At 40.8% G+C, this 21,139-nt stretch overlaps 1 protein-coding gene across 1 annotated transcript in view; it reads right to left on the reverse strand.

Moving 5' to 3' along the window:
- Positions 1-19,530, reverse strand: part of LOC103897677 (gamma-aminobutyric acid receptor subunit pi) — a 79,519-nt gene extending 59,989 nt beyond the window's left edge. Inside the window, 2 exon segments of the mRNA XM_009277788.2 lie at positions 11,447-11,793; positions 19,471-19,530. Of these exon segments, the coding sequence (XP_009276063.2) occupies positions 11,447-11,793; positions 19,471-19,530 (407 nt within the window).
- Between the last annotated feature and the right edge of the window lie 1,609 nt (positions 19,531-21,139).

Consider the following 21,139-nt stretch of genomic DNA (forward strand, 5'->3'; position numbering starts at 1 on the left):
TCCCAGCAGGATATCTGCCTCATTGGCCTTCCCCCTCATCCTTACCCATAAACACTCAACCGTACCATCATCACAATCGTTGAGCTCTATACAATCAAAACACTCCCTAACATACATCCCTAATAATCCTTTAATAGTTCAAGTTAAGCAATTATTATTAATCTCCTGGTCTGATTTACATTATGATAAAGCAGAGTAATAAAGTTGTATACAGTCAATTTTACAATCTAATTCCCAGGCCATAGGAATACTACCTAATCATCCTTTAATAGTTCAAGTTAAGCAATTATTATTAATCTCCTGGTCTGATTTACATTATGATAAAGCAGAGTAATAAAGTTGTATACAGTCAATTTTACAATCTAATTCCCAGGCCATAGGAATACTATGGCTCTGCATTGAAGGGGGAGCCTGGAAAACCAACGTAGCTGGGCAAAATGTTCTACCCTTGGGTCTAGGCTGACAGTAAACAGCTGGAAAATAGGAGTTGTCTGTAATATTTAACTTATGAGGAGCAAGATTATGAAAACACAGTTTCTGTATTTGGCCCATGGCTGCAATCTCTGGTGTCTAAAAAGGTGCCTGTGCCGATGCTTTTTCCTGCGACTGGGGTATCAACTCTCCCCTGGAGCTTGGGCTCTTTAGACTGGGGTATCATCAACTCTCCCCTGGAGCTTGGGCTCTTTAAGGGCCAGATAAGGTTAAGTTCAGGATTCTGCCCTTCTTCTGGGGAGAAGGTAGATGATCTGATCTACACTAAAAGATATGATCTTCTTTCCATGTTTATTTGCATGAAACTTTGGACAATTCAATATATTTGAGACTAGTTATCTATCAAACCTGAGACAAATTAATACATGCATTCAAAAGTAATTAGTTGGGAACTTACAGGCTAATATATCAGCATATACGCACATATACACCATACACTTTATTTCCCTAAGCAACTAGATTGAAAAAGAACTTAAAGCTGCAGAATTAGTGATTTTTAACAGTGAAATAAGAGTTAAGGTTTTGTCAGCTCTGTAATGACAGTATGATTACACAATGTCTAGTCTCTTGACAATACAGATTAAGTGTGATAACTTCAGTTGCTAATGTGCTGACGTTTTTGAAGAAGCATCAGGCTTATCGCTGAAGTAAAAGAACTTTTCAGGAATTTTATTAAAAACTAAAACAAAGTAGAAAAAGTTATTACACTTTGTACAGCTAAAATCTAAAAGAAGGGGTAACTTTTTAACAGTTAATCAGTTCTTCAATAGGTGTTCTTCTGTAGTTTAGTTACTGAAACATATATAAACTAAATATTTTGGGTAGCTGTGAACCTTGAAATTTGAAATTTTGCCTCCTGGAGGTGAAACAGAATATGGAATACTGTCTGCTTTCTGTGAATAAAAATTACTTAAATTAGTTCATCTACTGCCATCATGTAAACCAGCAAATTTTAAGGAAAACATCATTTACAGTATATTAATACATTTTAGGTTTAAAATAAAATACAAACATGAAATTGGAGGGGTTTGGCCCAAGCTGCAATCCTAGTTTACTCTGTCCTACCCAGTTTCTTATGGGCTATTATTTTTCTGATCAATTTGTAAGACAGAAATATGAAAAGAAAATGAAAATGTGAGTTTAGACAAAAAAATTCTGTAATATCACACTCTTATTCATAGATTACACCTCTGACACCGCTACATATCTGCCTATGTCTTACTGAAGAGTCTCTAATGTTCATTACAGAGCAAAGCAGACATAAGCGTGGACAGGAAATCAAGTGTGTACAGGCACTATTTTGTGCCCTGAAATTTAATAATTAAAATATACAGACTGCAGGGAGGAAAAAGGATCTGGGCTTGAAATAAGTGAAAGCTATTACTTAATGTTTCTGAAATTGAGAGTTTGTACTGTCGTGGTTGAACCCCAGCTGGCAACTAAGCACCACACGGCGGGGGGGGATGGGGGAGAGAGTCAGAAGGGTAAAAGTGAGAAAACTCGTGGGTTGAGATAAAGACAGTTTAACAGGTAACGCAAAAGCTGCGCACGTAAGCAAAGCAAAACAAGGCATTTGTTCACTCCTTCCCATCGGCAGGCAGGTGTTCAGCCATCTCCAGGAAAGCAGGGCTCCATCGTGGGTAACGGTTACTTGGGAAGACAAACGCCATCACTCCAAACGTCCCCCACTTCCTCCTTCTTCCCCCAGCTTTATACGCTGAGCATGACATCATATGGTGTGGGATATCCCTTGGGTCACTTGGGGTCAGCTGTCCCGGCTGTGCCCCCTCCCAGCTTCTAAAGGCCTTGACTCTGTGTCAGCACTGCTCAGCAGTAACGAAAACATCCCTGTGTTATCAACACTGCTTCCAGCACAAATCCAAAACGCAGCCCCATACCAGCTACTGTGAAGAAAATTGACTCTACCCCAGCTAAAACCAGCACAGTACTTCTTTACAGATGTTGGCACCTACTTAAGTGAGTGAGAAATCACAGTTGATTCCAAGATGAATACTTTAATTAAAACATGTGCTCTGGTGCTCTGCTGAGCTGATTCAAGAGTTATCTTGAAAGTGAGATTATATATAGTATTTAAAGCACAGAGGATAATGATTTCTAAAGTGTACATTATGTCAGCAAAACATCTAGTGTAATATTTTAATATCAACTATATACTATACAATATTGGTTTTCCTGGAGGTATGTGTTTCCTTGTGTTTATACAACAGAAAAAGAAGAATCAGTCAGTTCTGACTTATTTTCAATCACTGTGTGTCTATGAAAAAGACACATCAAAGCTGTTCGTTAGGAATTAAGACAGGCTTCTTACCACTGTAGTTGCTCATCAGTTCATCAGTACCTATTGTCTTCCCATATTCAAGAGGAGCCTGAGCAGAGCACAGCAAACTTTACTGGCGCAGGTACTTAATCTTTTTATTTCCTAAAAGTGCAATGCTGCTTACGGTAGTGACACGCACAGTGGATGGGAGATGGGTTTATTACTCACTGAAAGCAAATTCAAGATCATTCGATCCTTTCCCTTTTGAAAGGAGGAAAATGTTTGTATAAATGATGATTTGCTGTTCCTGCTGAGGGTGGCAGTGTGGTACCGTCCTCAAACCCAGGGAAACCCTCTTCTGCTTCTGCAGCCTTCCTGATTTTGTAGGGCAAACGTTCCTTCATCTTGCAGTCTCCTAGCCGAGGACGTGTGGCTCACGCTGATTACAGACCAACATAACAAGGCCTGATTCAGGTGAGGTGCATACAGCAGTATCTGTAAATAACAATTTAAAAACGTTATTCATGAGAAAGATTGGCCAAGGCAAGTTGTGCGGGGATTATCATTACCAGGGACAGTAGTTCCAACTCCAGGAAAAGATCAATTGTTTTAGCTTTTAAGGAAAATGCCTTTCCTGAGGAGCTGGTGGATGTAAGGGTTTTGCCGACTTGGTAGCCATGAAGAGTCCAAGGTCAGCATGCTGGCATACGTAACCAGCTCATGTAATGTATATGGTTTATATAAAACACTGCCATGCCTTTGTTGAAAATGGGTGATATACCTGCAGGAGCAGGACAGATGACGAGCTACTGACACAAAGTTGTTTAATCGCTATGGACTGATGTTGAAAATACGTGGAGTAATGTAAAACATGAATCTTTCTCTACAGTATTGACTGCTGGTGAGTTCAATTCATAGCCAATGTTACCTACAGGTGTCATGGCTTATTTCAGTCAGGAGCTTTATATAATTATAAGTATTTCCTTGTAGCTGTGTTTACATATCCCCTATCTAATCAGCTCTCTGAATTACGTGAATAACTCTGCTTGTTTGAATGTTGATGGGTGTTTGGGTAGTTCAGAGTGGGATTTCTGTCTGTAAACGCTAAAGGAAACTGTGGCTTAGTTATGCAGTACAAGCAGTTAACATGTTGTTAAAACTTTCTTTAACTTAGAATGAAAAAATTAAAATTAACCTTTCTGCCTGTATTGATGAAAAGACTGCCTAAGCTATGGGGAAAACTAATTCCATCATTTAGATTTGAGTGAATATAACTTGAAATGAAACTACTAATTACAGGAGCTCCACCACAAAACTCATTTTATTAGAGAGTAATTTCTTTCCATTATAACATCTCTATGATGTAATAAAATTGGGCTCTTTTCTAATATATTCTTGTGAGAGTTCCCATTGAATGAAACAGTACTTTTGCACTTGTTTATTTTGCAGGGACTTGAGAGGATGACTAATATCATAAATTGGGAAATTAGTGTAATAAACTTGAGTAGGCAAAATACGACACACTGAGTATTCGGGGCCTTGTATAGGCCATTTTCTTCAGTGATGTAACGTAAGTGAGAATTCAGAGTAACAGAACTGCAGCCTGGAAATACACCAAGAAATTTAACACCTGCAAGGAAACTTCCTAAAGAAAGTCAGGGGAGCTATTTATTTGCTTAAATACTGTCAATTAAACATTAATTGAATTTTAAACAACTACCGCTAAACCTTAAATAGATATTTGCTTCAAGTTACATAGGTTCTTTTTTTAAGACTTTTGCCAAACTTGTTTATATTTGTTACTGTCATAAAGATTTTTCTAAATATTAATCGAATTCAAACACACAAGCAGTACATTACTACTGTGTGTGAAGGTAAACACAGCATACTGGCATAAAAAAAACCTGGAAGCTGTAGAGTAAAAACATTCACAGGCCAAAGGGAGCAGACTAGGAATAATGTTAACATTAAAAAAAAAAAAGTACTTGCATGTAATTAATATGTTCGTATTGTTAGCTTTAAACCAGCTCTTTAGCAATATTTCTAGATTTGTACACTACATAAGCAAAGCGTTGCAAGTGCCAACGCTGTTTATGCTGGCCAAGCTGTGTTTAAGCAGGGGAATTATTCATATGCCACATGCAGTTAAGAGACTGAAGATCTCAAAGCCTTCCCATTACAGTACTGGCAGAGCTGTGCCCAGTGTCACCATACTGGGAGAGCCTTCTGCTGGAGTTTGGAGGGTTGCTAGCACTTCAGGAACAAGATTAAGATTACTTGCTGGAGCAAATGTTTTGATATAACCTTACATTATTTAAACTAACATATTGGTGAAACAATTTAATTAAGCAAAAAAAATGGCTGAAAAATTAATTTATGTGGAGTAGTTATGATTTTAACTGACGTGCTCAACGTCACCATGGCACTCTACATCAATGCCTCAGTATTGACAGTCTCATAGGAACATCTCTGGAGACTCTTTAAGTGAGCTATGTTATTGTATTCAATCTGCAATATTCATATTCTAGTCTCTAGAATGAAGAAGAAAAAAAAGGAGAACTATGAACACTTATGTTCCTGTTTCTGCAGTGTGACGTAAATGCACATAGTTCAGTTTTACTACTTTTTTCATGGAGAATTAGTATTTTGGCATAGTGCACATCAAAGGAGTTTTGAATACGTGAGCTAAACAAATCTTGCAGCACACGGAGTGGTAAGTTAGTATTCAACTACCAACATATTTTTTTAAATATCTCAAAATACTGGGTTTCATTCTATTTAAAAATGCTTTATTTGGAAGAGTTTCTGCTAACGACCTCTCTCAAAGCCTTAAGTCACCCCAGATATTTAAGTTTGGATAGATCAGGAAGCAGTTTCACCTGCAACAGCTTTTTTGTTTACCTTTACCATCATCTCCTTAAAGAAAATAGGATCATATTTGCAGCAAAATTCTTGAAATATTTCTAATTTGTTTGCATCTGCAGCTATATTTTCTTTACTTTTGATTCATTTGCTGTGGAAAGGGGGCGGGGGGAAGCATCTACCATTTAGTTTCCTTTCAAATCAGACAGTGAGGCTTTTAAGCTTAAGAAGTAATTATATTTCTGAGGTACTTAAGGATAATACAGTAAATAAGTAATTCCCAGTGTGTGACATAAAAGCAATAAGCCTTTTAGGAACTATCAAATGCAGCTCTGAAATGTGATGATGATAATGGGAAATTGTATCGCAAATAAAAAGACTTTACAGGGTAAAGTAAATTCCATATAATCCATGCAGGTTGCTTTCCACAAGTAAATCAAAGAAGCTCAAGCAAGTTTGTGTTTTGGTTCCCTTTTATTATACTGCTGAATTTCCACATTCAGAAAACACCAAGCCCAATATCACCCCTCCAGTTGGCCAGTTTTAACCTACATCAACTTTAAGCCACGAACTTCAGTGCAGGTTATTGGAGTGAACTAGACTGAAGCAGAGGCAGACCCAGAGTGTTTCCATAGCTCCCACAGGGCCAAATCTAACTAAAAAAAAATGCATGTAAAGGGGCAAGGGTGTCATGTCGTCCCTGATGCTGCTGTGCTGGTGGTTATTGTGGTGACCAGTGTGGAGGAAACTCTTGCTGCTTTGCCATGGGACTTACAGCAAGAGCATATCAGATAGTGTCTACACATCAAAACATGTAGAGGATATTTATACAGGACAGTTCCTTTGGAAGCATGCGATGGCACAAACTAAGACAGACAAAAAGTCTGGATAGATTTCTCCCATGCGTTTCTGACCATTTGCACTGCTCACTTGGCCAGCCATGGGCAGCCCTTAGCCTGGGAGGGTTTTGCAGCGTGGAGCTGCCCAAGAAGACGGACCAAACTGCTCCTGGGATGTTTTATGCTATGCCAAGTCTGGGACTATAGCCATATTGCAGAAAAACAGCGAGCTATAACTGTCTGTTAACCCACGGATGCTCATTGACCAAAGATGAGGTCTGGCTAGAGTCATCTGTTAGTGAGGGATACAGTGCTTGCATGGATGAGCTGTACAACACTCGCGTGCCCTCATCACTGTAGCCCGTATGGGTATATTGCATAGTCGTGGACACTTGCACAGCCTTGGGCAAGCCCCTGTCTCTGAGTTTCCCCAAGGAATGATTTAAATTCTGAAGGGATATTTGTTTGTTTCCAAGAAATATCATAAATGCCACTCTGATAAAAACAAAGAATGTATTAGTGATGGTGAGGCTTTAAACAGCTGTAAACAACTGAGGGGAGGTACAGGCAATCCTGGAAAGCACTGTGCTTTGGAGAGGCTTCTCAAATCCAAACCCACCTCCTCCTCAGTCTGGGGGGGGGAAGACCATAGGCCTGATAGAGGCATGTGGTCATGTCGCAACAAATCACAATATTCCACTGCACCACCTGGGAAATGCTTTTTGTTGTATTTATCTCTTTTACAGAGGAAATAAGACAGGCCTATAGACACCCTGAATTAGCAGACTAAAGAAACAGGCAATCAAAGAACAGATTAATCCTGTATTTTTTTTTTATTTTGTTAAGAATCTTGAACATGACAGCAGGAGAATTTTTTTACATAAACTATCGCTGAACCTTAATGAATCTTGTAGCTTTTAAAAGTTTGTTCCAACAGTTACCTGGGTTCAGCTGCTTGGTCCCCAGCGGCCATGCAGAAACACAGTTAATGCGGTCAGTGTCCTGCGTGGTGGCACTCAAGGAGGTGACTTGGCTGCCGTTTGTTTAAAGTTTCCAAGTCTAGCCTGAATGACCGGTATTACTTTACTCTTGTGCTGGATTTTGGCCGAAGTCCCGAATTGCTTTTGAACTCTGATTTTTTTGAATTGCGGTTCATGGAGTAAGATCAGGACACAGTGAGAAGCGCTTGAGGGATGGTGTTTGGCTGGTCGGCATTAGGATTTTGCACTGCAGGATTTCTTTTGTTGCTTGTCTGCTCCTTGCTTTTTTCTTTTTATAGTCATGTTAACAGCTCCTTAGAGGGCAAGGTAGGTTTATAGATTTCCTTATTAAAAGGGTAATTGAGGGAAGGACTCAAGGAAGATGGTTTATTCAAGAGTTGCTTTGCTGATGGATTCACGAGGATGCCAAAGGTACAGAAGACTACATGGAAAGGGATGCTGAAATGAGAGCAAGAAGGTAAAAAAGGGATTGTGAGCAGAACTGGGTGAGTCTGGAGAGGTGATAGTCATTACCGGTGGGGGGACCTGTCCTTCCCTCCAATAAATTAATGGTAGGGGTGAAGTTGCCTTTATTAAATCAAACTTAAGGGATGGATCATAAATACCCAACTTCCATTAGAAAGAGGTAATGAAAATGACCTGGAAGACTTCTAGCAGAATGCTCATTTATTGGGAGACTTGTACAGATGTGTGTTTAAATAAATGCTTTTCGTGTAAGTGCTGCATTCCTGCATTTTGCCATTCCTGTGCCCCAGAACAATAGGATAAGAACAATATTCTGTAGTTTAAATGAGTGCAGTTATTGGAACATTAGCAAATACTCTAAAAACTAAATAAAGACTGTAAAGGCTAGCTTTCTGCAGGTGACCAATACCATTTCATCTAAGTAGCTTTTAAATGTATTTTATATAAATCTTGCTATATAAGAAATGGAGGCAAACAACACTTTTCATAAATGAGTGCATTGTGCAGTCGATCTTCAGCTTGTCATAGCTGTCCATTACTGCTATCATTATCGTGTTTTGAAAGATAAGTATATTAAATATGTGCCAAATTCTTGCCAGGTCTCCGTTATTGGCAGTCATTTAGAGCAGTGATGATAGACTGCTACATAAATTATGCAGTATATTAGTATATATTAATATTAGTATATTGTAAATGCTGTAATCTTTAACCTACAGCCTTAGACTACATCTGGGAACAATTTAAAGCAATGTTATTACTGTTTTTCTGAAGTATAACAAGTCTCTATGCTTTAAACTTAGTTTAGCAGCATTTCATTCAGAATTTCTTACACACAAAGGCACGCCAATTGTAACAAATGGGAGATGCCCTAAATCCTCTCCAGAGAAAAGAAACAGATTAAAAACTAAGATGAAAAAGCCTTATGTAAAAATCTGAAAAGAGAAAATATTTTTATTAAAAGCAGGGCTACTAGGAAGTGAGAGAGGGGCGTAGTTAAAAGGGAAGGAACAACCAATAGGTGGGGGAAGGGAGTAAAGGAAAGTGGAAAAACTAAAAAATGAAAGAAAAATTAATGCTGAGGCAGGAGCTGAAGGACGGCAATGGGAACTATGTGAGAAAAGACTAACAGCTTGAGGTTGGCAGTGTTTGTATTTGTACATGCTAATGTAGCCCCCTGTTAGTTATTCCAAGAGCTCTGTAAGTTTAAATGAGAGGTTGCTTTGGGAAAATGCATTTTCCTATTTCATATTGCTAGGCAGGCCTGTGTCACAGTGGTAGGTAATGCTTTTCCCTGAATTCCAGACTGTTCTTTAAAACAGAGTATAAAAAAAAAAATAATAATAATGAAAAGCAGTCAGAGCAAAAGAGAAGCAGAATAGTCTGAGGCTAATCTGCCAGCACTCAGAGGAAAAAACATTTTTCCCTGCCACAAAGAACCCTATTGTTCCTATGTTAAGTATTTAATTTTGCCTGCGTTCAAACGAAGCTGTTTTAAAGTCTGTTTTCTTACGATGGTAAAGCGTGTGCCAGTTACTGCGGCAGTGTACAGTGGCACAGCTCCAGGGAGGAGCCGACCTCTGCCTTTTCCAGGGCTGTCCAGTTTTTCTCAGCCTGCTTACACTGATTTTGGTGGAGGAGAGCGTGACCTGCCCTTTGCAGTTGGGAAATCTCACCACGTGTTCAGCACGTAAGAGTTGATGTTACATGGGAAACAAGCCCTTGAGAAACCTGAGTATTTGGGGAAATGTTGGATATTAATGACCGATATCCACATATGTCCTTCTGGTAAATCTTATTAATGAATCTTCAGTGTACACACTTTCATACAGGCTTTGTCACCAAGTGTTGAAACTCAAAATTTCATTTGCTCTGAGCTAGGAAACTTCCGTTAGCTATGAAAAGAAACCCATGCGCACAGAAGTTAGGTAAGTGTCACTATGCAGTGCATTTCCCTGGTAGGCCACCAAGTCAGGGAGATTCTCTCTACCAATATTAGAAGAATTTCTCCTTTATTTAGCAGAAATGAAGCTGCTATTAATATAAGCAAGCTGTTATTAACAGATAACTACTCACACAGTACTTTCAATTATTTCCTCCTACAGTCACACACACACACGCTCGTTACCCAGTGAGGAGATGGAGAGGGCTGGCATGCTACTGTGTTTGCTCCAGCAGACCAGCTTGGCATATTCATAAGAGAAGAAATGAAGAGAGGAGCATGGGGGGGGACTGTCAGTACGCAAATATGATTTAACAGGACCAAATAATGTGGATTTTTGATCCCACAGCACTCTTGCTGAGACTACTTTTGCCTGTGACTAGAGCCTGAGGACTTTAAGTTGTGAGGAGTGTACCAACAAACAAGAGACCCTGGAGAAATTACTGTCGTCTTCAATTCAAGCTTGGACTGTCACTTGGGATTTCTGCTCTCAGTATTGCAAATTAAATTTAAAACAGTGGATGGTTGTCTTGAAAGCAAGTGGAAAACTCAATTTTTGTTGAGTCAAGCTCAGTTTGTAAAGATGGGATGCTTAAAGCTCCTGTACATCTTTGCGTGTCTGTATAATTTCTTTGATTTGGTCATATGGAGTATAAATCTCGGGGGGGGAGGGGGGGGAATGTTCCAAAGTAATATAGTTTAATAGTACCATAGTTTATCCCATAAGAGGATGAAACATCTGAAATCTCCAAAGTGTACTGACCTGGTATATTTTTACACTGTGTGGTATTATTGCTTGGAGAAGTTCCTTGATGCTAAAAATAATTTCTACACTGTTTTCTATCTCCAAGGTTACAAAATCTTTTTAACCTAGACATAATTAAGATTATACCTACGGGATATATTTTTAGCATTTTAGATGTTCTGTGATGTAATGTTGTTCCAGCAGACACAGCTGAGGTCAGAGGAAGTTTGCTCCATGTAAGAATGAACAGTAGAAGTGAAATCAGTAACTTCTATAGGCAGTTGTTTCCTTTTGCAGCTTTTAGCGTGGGTCCAAAAATATTGCTTAATGACCCACAGGTCTTTAAAGACCAGCTATCAATTTAGAGAAAGAAGCTCCATGTAAACATTAAATAAGAAATTTGAAATCTGAGTTAAGAAGTTGGAAATTTGATGTTTCCTAACAGGTTTGAAACTAAATTATTCCTTGAATTAAGTTTTTAGACTATTTTCTTGCTTCACAGTCTTTTAAGTAGTAGACTGAAAACCATAAAATGAATGGAACTGATGTGCCTCTCAGTTCAGGTAGTTTCACAGAAGGCTAAAAACATGATTTTTTTTCTTTTGCATGTTGTATTTTAATGTTTAATTTTTTAATTCCATAAATTATCTTCCATTTCCATAAGGGCTAAGTCACATGAAGGCCTGATGAAAGCCTCTGATCCAGGTAACAGAACTGCTATCCTAAAAGTATAACAGTAAGACTGTGGCACATGTCAGAATTGTTCTGCAGAGTTTTTAAATTAATACCTGCTTGCAAATGACTCTTTTGACTGTCAGCAGTTACCCATCCCTCGCAGGGCCTTGCTGGGTGCAGCGGGGCTCGGGCTGCCCAGCGTGCAGCGTTGGCGAGGGCTGAGCAGGCAAGCGGCAGCTGATGTCCTGCCTCTCGCTCCGCACCCCTTCCTGAGCGGGGCTGCTCTGGCCCTGCTCCAGCCGTGCCACCCTCCTTACCTGAGTGCCACCCAGGGCTGCCAATGATGGTGTAAGCTCTTCGCTTCGTGAACGCAATAACTGCCATAGAATGAAATATCTGCTGGAAATACCACCAGCAGGATCTGAATAGGTTGGTAATTCCTTATTCCAAGCGTAGCGAGCATGCTTGGGAAAGACTAGCACCGCACAGAGTCTTGTCTGCAAATGAGAACGGATTTCAGAGCCTTCTAATTTGTAACTAAGCTAGTGAAGGTACCTAATTTGTGAGTGCCAGAAAGCGGGTTGCGCAGGAGCATTTGAAGTGTGGTAGTTTCCTTGGAAAAGAAACTCTCCTTTAAAAAGACAGTCAAGCATATTTGTCTAGTCATTCATGAATCTCTTCTGTTGGGAATATTTTTCGGACCTAAATCTTTCCTTCTCCATACCTATTCACAGAATTTCATCCCCCTTGTAACTTTCTTTTTCCAAAGGATGCTTGGGGGAAATACTGAAATAACTATTTCATATATACTGAAAAATACTGAAATAACTGAAAAACTGAAATAATTATTGTAGAAAATAGTTTATTAAATGGAATAAATTCTATTAAATCGATTATCTGTTGGTGCTCTCATAGTCAGACAGGTTGAAGGTTTGAAGAGTTAATGATTTAATGACAGAATGCTCTCATAGAGACAGGTTGAAGGTTTGAAGAGTTAATGATTTAATGACAGAATGAGAGATACTGAGATATTTAACTTCAGAAAAAAACACTTTCAATTTGAAAAGACTCAGCCATCTGATGATGCTGAGAGATGTAGAAAGGCTATTCCCAGATCCAAGACTGTTGGATAAGAATATATTTACGCATTTAAGTAGGTGAAGACACTGAGATTATACGAGAAAACACTGACAATACAAATGACAGTTTAAACTGGATGCCAAGTTGGAGACATGTTCATGGAAAAAGGGGATGGAGGATGGTTCCTGCGTGCTGAATGATTAAAGCATACATTTCAGTATATAGAACAGCTCAAGGAGAAAAAGGTAAATGTGAGTTGAAATTATATAGGCATATTTAGTAAGGGGGCAGATCTGTACCTTCATTACAGATATAAGACTGGATAAGGAACGCAGTGTTGAAGTTAATCACCTGGAGTTGGTGGTGGAAAGGGAAGTCCACTGAGAGAAACAGCAGGATTGGAAAGCCATTTCTATGATGCAGTTGATGTACATGAATGTATGGACCCTAAACTGATTCTCCTCGTTAATATAGGCACAAATTCCGTATTTCATAAAATTACAAGTTAGTTTCCCAATTTAGGATTGAGTGTGAAGCTTGATGCAGCTGGAAATAATCAGACTTAAGCTTTTTCCCAAATTTATAAATCAATGCAAGTATGAAAAGAAATTGTTTTGCTTTAAACATAAATAGTTACTTAATTCTTTCTGCTAATTGAAAGAGAATTGAAATGGGGTGAAGAAGACTTTATATAAAGCAAAAATACTAGAACCTGTAGAAGTAATAAATGTCAATCACCAGTAAACTAAGATATACCACTTTCTAAAATTCAGGATGACTTTGAAGTCTCTGTCCTTCTTCTCCCCATTTTTGTCAGTCTACTGAAGCGCAAAACTAAACAGGAGAACATGAAACCTCCCAGAGACTAAATAAAGATGACCACGCTGAAATGCTTCTATACGAAGTCATGTAAGGCATACATAAATTCACATGGAGAAAAATGTCATAGTGAGAATCTGAAAGCAAGTCTGAAAATATCTGAGAACTCACATCTCTATAGATAGTTCTCCGTGGCGCTCATGGACATGCATAAACTCAGCGCAGGCATGTACTGAAATGAGATGAGGTGTAAAGAGGGCAGCAGGTTTTTACAGTTGCAAAGATTTAGTGGTTTCCCTTTTGGTAAAGGGTAGTAAATAGTCCAACACAAAGAGGTGCTTAATTATTTCCCAGCGCAAAGCCTACTTTCCATAGCTCTGTTGGAAGGAAGAACATGTTATGCTTCTAGAACATAGCAAAGCAGGTGGGCTGAATTATCATGGGTATATTTATGGCTATGATTAACAAACATATGCAAATTAGAGCTGCTTGGGATTTTTAAGATATCTCCCTCTTCGCCGCTGTCTTCAGATAGTCCCTCTGGATGGATGCAGTCAACTTCTCTTCTGCTATTGACTGAGTGACATCTGATGGACAATGTGTCTATGTGCTGCCACTGGTTTTCCTCTGCGGATGCTCACTTATTAAAGAACAAATCACTTAACAGAGGGTGAGTGGGTAGTGGGTAGTCAGGCTGAATTAAGACATTGAAAAAAGTATTTATTTTGAAGTTATTCTTTTTCATTTTATGCATATTTTCCACGTTCTGTCTACTTTTATCCTTTTGAAGAAATATTAAAATTGAGTGACTTAATCTGATCTAAATACGTACAGTTCTTTTTTGAAAATAGCTGCTTTGGGGTGACCTGTATATTTATTTTTGTCTTAGCTACCAATGTGTTGCATGATAAATTAAGATTTAACAGGACAAAAATTAATTTTGGTCATAAACCATACAGAGAAGCTAGTAATAAAACTGTCTCCTTCAGTCTTAAGATAGCAATTATTCAAGGCCTATATGCATGTTGCAAATTTATTTTTCTTATTTTCTTTCTGTAATTTACTAAGTTTGGAAGGTATTTTGAAGTTCTGTTTGTTAGACAGGGCCACTGATACTCACCATCTTCCCTTATCAATTCATGGTACATTTACTACTGACTTTTCCGATACTTCTTTCTTCTCTATTTTTTTCTTGTTACATCGTCTTAGAGCTTTGAGGATATTTTTTCTGTGTCTTTCTTCATTTTTTTTTTTCTTTCTTTTAGTGGAATCCCCTTTCATAAGCCTCACCTATTTCACTTTACAGTGCTCCTTTCTTTTCTTGGTATTGGTGGCCCCATAACATGAAAAGTGAGATTTAAGAGATAAAGGTGGCTGTTAGCTGCTCCTGAGACCTCTGTCCTGTGTAGCCAGGGAGGGCTCCCTGCTCTGTGGGAGCATCAGAAAGCTGGGAATTTTTGCTATGGTAAGCCATTATTAGTGATTGTCTGCCACTCCTGTCAGATAAAACAATAGGAAGATACTGAAAGATGCAAACCGTAAGAATAAAAGATCAAAGGAATCAGAAATACCACCAACACTAGTTTATTTGCTAAAAACCAGTAATAATAGTTTTGCCTAGCTCTATTCCCAGTTGCTTGGAAGGAAAAACAAGAGCTCTGTTGCCAGCAGGGGAGTACCGATGTGCTGTATAAATACGATAACTAATGATCTGAGAACCAGACTTATAGGGCGGGGTGTTGCCTATGTTTGGGACTGTGATGGTTTTATTAAAATTACCAAGCAAATTGAAGAGCCTCTGGAATTTGGTTTAGAATGTTTACAGCTGACATGGGTAAAATATCAGGTGCATGAAATAACCTGAGCAGAAGGAGCAACCGGTGTTTTGTTAACTAGGTACTTGGATAATGAACAATGACATGTTAACTTTTTAGGATATACTTTTTTTTACACTAAGTTGCAGAGCTTATGAAGACTAATTGGTTTTGCTTTTAGTATGTTAATGTATCTCTGTAAAGTTAAATAAAGGTAGTGATAGAATCTTTAATGATATTATGAGATAACAGCATTGAAAGTATGTTGAACCTATAGAATATGGTATTGCAAGCCTGTTATGGAGTTACACCTAATAGATAATTTGCTAATGAACATGTAAACTAGGTTGGCATTTTAAGGTGTTAGAGAATGGGCCTTTCATACTGCTCCTTTCAAATGACATTTCAGTGCCCATCATTCATGTTGCTTCTGTTATTCTGAGGCTGTGTGGGAACTTGTTTGCATGTTTTGCTGAAGTTTTGTGGATTTTTAACAATAAGGGTGTTAACTTGTTTCATTTATTTTGTAAAAATACAATTTGTCTTCAGTAGCCGTTGTCATGGTTTAACCGCAGCCGGCAACTAAGCACCACACAGCGGCTTGCTCTCTCCCCCCCCCAGCAGGATGGGGGAGAGAATCAGAAGAGTAAAAGTGAGAAAACTCGTGGGTTGAGATAGGAACAGTTTAATACATAAAGCAAAAGCTGCACACAAGCAAAGCAAAACAAGGAATTTGTCCACTCCTTCCCATCGGCAGGCAGGTGTTCAGCCATCTCCAGGAAAGCAGGGCTCCATCGTGGGTAACGGTTACCTGGGAAGACAAACGCCATCACTCCAAACGTCCCCCAGTAACGAAAACATCCCTGTGTTATCAACACTGTTTCCAGCACAAATCCAAAACGCAGCCCCATACCAGCTACTGTGAAGAAAATTGACTCTATCCCAGCTACAACCATCACAGCCATGACTGTTTAGAGGAACAAACCTAATAAATTAACTACAAAACTGATTCACCTCTAAAACAAAAACAGGAACTCTTTTTTTTTTTTTGCCAGTTTCAATGATCATTATTACCTCTGTCTTATCAGTTTTGTAGCGATCACATAAAACCAGTAAATAACTAATTAACAGGTTGCTCTGCAGATGTGTCATCTGAGCATTGGATCCCTATATCACAAAAATAATAGAGATGGGCAAAGGCTATAAAACTTTAACATGAATGGAGAAGAAAACAGCCAGCAGAGATGATGACAGGGTAGTGGTTGAGTAACAGACAAGCTAGATGGTTTTATCTGTTGCACTTCAAAACAAAATAGCATCAGGATCTCTAAGGAAATTATACTGAAGTGGAAGAGGAACCAGCAATACAGATACAGTCTGATGCAAGAAGCAGCAAAGAAATGAAAGGGACTTTTATTGGAGCTGAACGATAGAGGAGATACTGATGACTAAAAAAAGGTGGAGAAGAAACGCAGTAAAAAAGGTGTTATCTTAAAGGTGATACGCAGGTTTGGGGTGACAAGATCTGTGAATATCGGTATAGAGACAGCATAGTGGCATCCTCTGAGAAGAGGGTTACAAATATTTAAACCAAGACAAAGAACAAACATGAAGGAAAGGAACTTAAGTAATTTTTATAGATAATGGATTTCATAAGTTTAAGGCTAAGGAGCAATACTTGTTTGCAGCAAGATTAAGCTGAAGGTCATCTCATCTTTTTACCTAAATACCAAAAGTAATTTTTCCTTTTTCAGAGAATTGCATTCTCTAAAAATAATGCTCAGTGCACACAGACAGATAGTATATAGCTTGTTGCTTGTTTGCCTGTTTCTTCAGGAGTCATCCAAGAGGTTTGCTTTTCACAAAGGAAGTGTTTTGGGTATCTAAATTAAGTCTTTGAACTTCAGCTATTGCAGAGGAACCTGGAGATGTGGGGAGGACTTGGCCTACTGTGTTATGAAAACTGTCAAGTCTGAGGTGATTGCAATGTGGGATGAGTGGGCCAAGGAGCTGAAAGCTGTAAAAAAAAAAAAAAAAAAGTCTGGCACCATTAGTGCTTTTGGTTATTTGTCTTTTTCTAATGCCTGGCCCATCTTCTCTGCCTTCCTTTCCAGAAGAAAGCTGTCCTAATCGCTTGGATCAACCTCCCTTTTTTAGGGAATTCTGCTCCCTCTGGTCCCAGCAATTTAATGTGTTCGCTGTCTTTGAGACCTTCACTGGCTATCATCTGTTGCAGAGATGCTGGGGATGGAGGGCTGGGTACCTGCTGCCCCCTTCCCAGGGCTGCCAGCTGGTAGGTGGTGACATGAACCAGCACACTGGGACTAAATGTCTAGGAAAGCCTGGGGAATATTCAGCCTATCTCCGCTAAGGCCAATGTTTACACACAAAGTTTCTTGAAGCTGCCACTCCACTCTGTTGCTTAAACATACAGAGAGTGATATGTTGTCATCTAAATACATACCCCCAGGCCACGCCCCTAAGCAAACACAGACACAGATGACTTCGATATTGTTCTTGAGACGGGTGATGGGATGGCCTGTTTCTGTTTAAAATAGTTCAGATGTTTTCATGCCAATTCTTTCTGTGGAAACAGGCTACTTATGTTTCTAATGCCTGTAGGTTTGTTCCCAGGCTCCCTGACTCTCTTTTCCTATGGCTGTTTCCTTCCCCCATCCCAAAGCCAAGAGGTTCTGGCCCTGGATTGCAGTGTTATTGCCTCCTGTTCCTTTGTCTCCTGTTTGCTGAAAATGGAGCTAACGTGTCTCAGCGTTCACTCACACTTGCTCCTTTTCTGAGTCCCAAAGGCAGCATACCTCGTCTGCAAAACGGCAAATTCTAGACATCTGTGAAGTTTCACGTTTTTAGACACACACAAACACACACACAACTTGTGTGAACTTAGAGGAGCAAGATGATTGAGATTAAGCTCTTACTATGGCTAGGAAGAAGACGGATATTTAAGATATATTTTGTTCCTCCAAAGTTGCATGGGATGCTTGTTTCTGTCCTAGGAGTAGAAGAGTGGCACTCCTCTGTTTTGCTATTCTTACCGCCTGCTCAAGATATGTGGAAACTACATCCTGAGCTCTCTGGTTTCCTCTTTTTTTATTTCTGTGTTTTCAAGCTTCCTCCTCACACTCCCTGGAGCCTTATCAGAGTACAAATGCCTGCCTCCGGGGCTGCTTCTTTTGTTTTCTTATGGAAATGACTGCGACACAGTATCCGCTGTTGCCTTTTGCTGGCTTGTGGATTGCATTCAGAGGTTTGCCCAAAGGCAGGAGGATCAGCAGGCAGAACCAAACTGCTCTGGCAAATCTGGATCTGACCCTCTGTGGAAGAGGAAGTCTGCATCTCATGTCACATGAGACTACAAAGTCCACCCTTCCCCTCCTCTGTCACAGCCAAAGGGGGAAAGTTTGTTTCATCACTGTCTCTTACACCTAAACTGAATGGCTGTAAAGTAGCGTGCAACATCGTTCTCTGCTCCTGCAGCTGCGGAAACACTATTCACGTGTTTATCAGTCCCTCACTTAAAGTAGATCATCTTCAACTCAGAAATATGTTTCCTGCAGCTCTATGAAGGACCTGGATGTTTTTAGGTGTAGAAAACCATAACTGTCACAGTTCACAGCAACCCTTCCCCACGGGGCCCTTATGCTCCAGGTGACAACTTCCTCTTGTGTGAAAACGCTGCTGCGTGTTTCATGGTCACTGACTAACGATGGTCCATCCTTCCCCATAAAGGTTTCATCTGTCTCAGTTTGAAACTGAACTTCCTCAGGCAAAAAAAACTGTCACTGGCAGACTTGTATAAAAAAGCTTATTGTAGTTTCTCAGGTACACACACAATTTTAAAGGATATGAAATAGGTCAGTCTGAGCATCCATAAGAGGTTTTAGACATGGCTTGGAGTCACGTCTATCGGTCTCTGAGGCGGGCCTGTAGAGATCTTCCACTTGTTAAATTTGGAGTCCTCAGCCCAGCTGACTGAGCTGCTTGAGTTTCTAGCTGTAGAGGCGGTGGGTCTAAACACAGCCAATGAAAATCAGTCCTAAATTCCAACTATATGTTTTTAAAAACTACCATTCAGTGGGGTTTAATTAATTTAATGTATGGTATTTTTTATATAACTGTTTTATTTCCTGTGATGACACTCTACCAGCAGGTATTCTTTGCAGAAGTCAGTGTGTGACTGGTACATAAGTGCTAGCACTTTTATCAGTCTTGGTTTTAAAAAAAAAAAAGTCAATAGTATTTCTTATTGATAAATCTGTGCGGTTGCTGTTTATTACATTGAACACTTTCAAAGTTGTATTTATCAACTCAGCATTTTATCAACTGCACTCTTATTTTTACAAGAATTGGTGTCAAGGTGACCAACACAATTACTTCTGCTATGCTAAACTCTTTAAAAATGTTGGCCTGTTATCACTGGAGGTAAGGTCAGTTCTCCTTTACTTGGGCTGCCCAGGCCAATTTTTCTGCATAAGATGACAAACGCTTACAGTCCACCTTCATCTTTGTCTGCTGAAACACTGCTCCCTGTGCTTTTGAACCAAAGCTGACAATAATTCAGAAAGAATTTAACTCTTCCTGCCTCTCCTCAGGGCAAGATCTCTGAAAGCTGGTGGTGGGCACAGAGCTGGATGGTGTCCAGCTATAGGGCAGCATGTCCTCTTGTCTAGCTGCAAAGAGAAGCCCCAGGAGCCAGGAGGGTGAACTGGTAAAAGTGATGCCTCAGAGCAGACCAGGCTTTGGCACAGGCAGGGCCGGTCTGCCGGCTGCAAGTGGTGGTGGCGGCCTGTGCTCCAGTGACTTCATCCTCTGGGCGACCAGCGGGAAAGGCACGTGGGAAGGGGGAAGAGCCCCAGAAGCTGGGAAGCTGGTGGCCACCGCTCTGAGAAGGAAGTGAAAGAACGGGGGTAGTTGGCAACTTCCTTTGGAGTGGGAGGCTGACGGATCCGTAGGTGGGAGCGTGGGGGGACGCGTGGTGCCTGGAAAGCGCCTGAATGTCAGAGGCTGTACAGAAAAGTTGCTGAGACTCCTCCAGCGCTGTCCTGTATTTCTTATTTGCGTGGAGTCAACCTGGGAGGTGCGCAGGGGCTCAGCAGGGATAAAAGGCGGGGGTGGGGAAGGGTTCCCTTCAGGCCTTCCTGGCAAGTAGTCAAAAATGGGTTCTTTCCTGAAGTTCCCCAGGAGATACAGCCAGAGGTGCGAGCCTCATTCTATGGGGCAGGTAGGTGCAGGAGGTGACTTGTCAGCAGTTATTGCAAATTTATCTCCTTTCATGGTTTGTTGTTTTTTTTCTGTGGGCTGGACCTTATATCTGGAAACAAAGAAGGTCATCTCTTCTCAGGACAGTTCTTCTCTTCGTGTACCTCACTGCTGTGAAGGGTATCTGCTCAGTCTTATGCAACTTAAAAAAAAAAAAAAAAACACAAACACCTAACATAATACTTTCTCTCCACAGCCAAAATGACATCTCCCCCCGGGAGCCAGCGATGCAATCCTGCTTCAGACCACGGCTCCAGTGGAGCCAGCGGCGGCCGTTCCCTCGGGTAGCCCCCCGGGCGCGCACCGCTCCCCCCGGCCGTGCGGGACCCTCCGACCCGGCGGAGGAGCCCAAGGCGCCGGTAACGCGGCAACTCTGAGGTAATCTGTGCTTGAAGAAAAGCAGGAGGTCAGCCTGCAAGTTAGATGGATTGAGCCATGTAGAGTTAAACTAACCCCTCCCACAGCCATGGACCACTAAAGCGCCCATTTTCATGAGCACCTCTCACTAAGGCAGCTCAGAGCCGGCAGAGGCTGAGAGAGGAAGAGGGGGGGAGAGAGGGAGGAGGGAGCGAGCACCGGCACTGATGGACGAGCCAAAGGGTAAGGACAGAAGCGAACCGCTGATCTCCAAAAGCAGCCCTGACCCCCGGCGAGGGGGCGCGGAGGGGAGGCAGGGCTCGGCGGGGCGCCCCGGGTTGGCGGCATCCCGCGGCCGGCGCTCGGGGGAGGCTGTGCATATTCATGAAGAGCTCCTTCAGGTTTGCCAGTCAGGAGGGAGCTGCGGCTGCGGCATCCCCGGGCGGCGCGTCCCTCCCTCCGCGCCCGCGGAGCGCTGCCGGCGGTGGGCGAAGGC

This window comes from Aptenodytes forsteri, unplaced genomic scaffold, assembly GCF_000699145.1.
Source record: "Aptenodytes forsteri isolate BGI_AS27 unplaced genomic scaffold, ASM69914v1 Scaffold15, whole genome shotgun sequence".
Lineage (NCBI taxonomy): Eukaryota > Metazoa > Chordata > Aves > Sphenisciformes > Spheniscidae > Aptenodytes > Aptenodytes forsteri.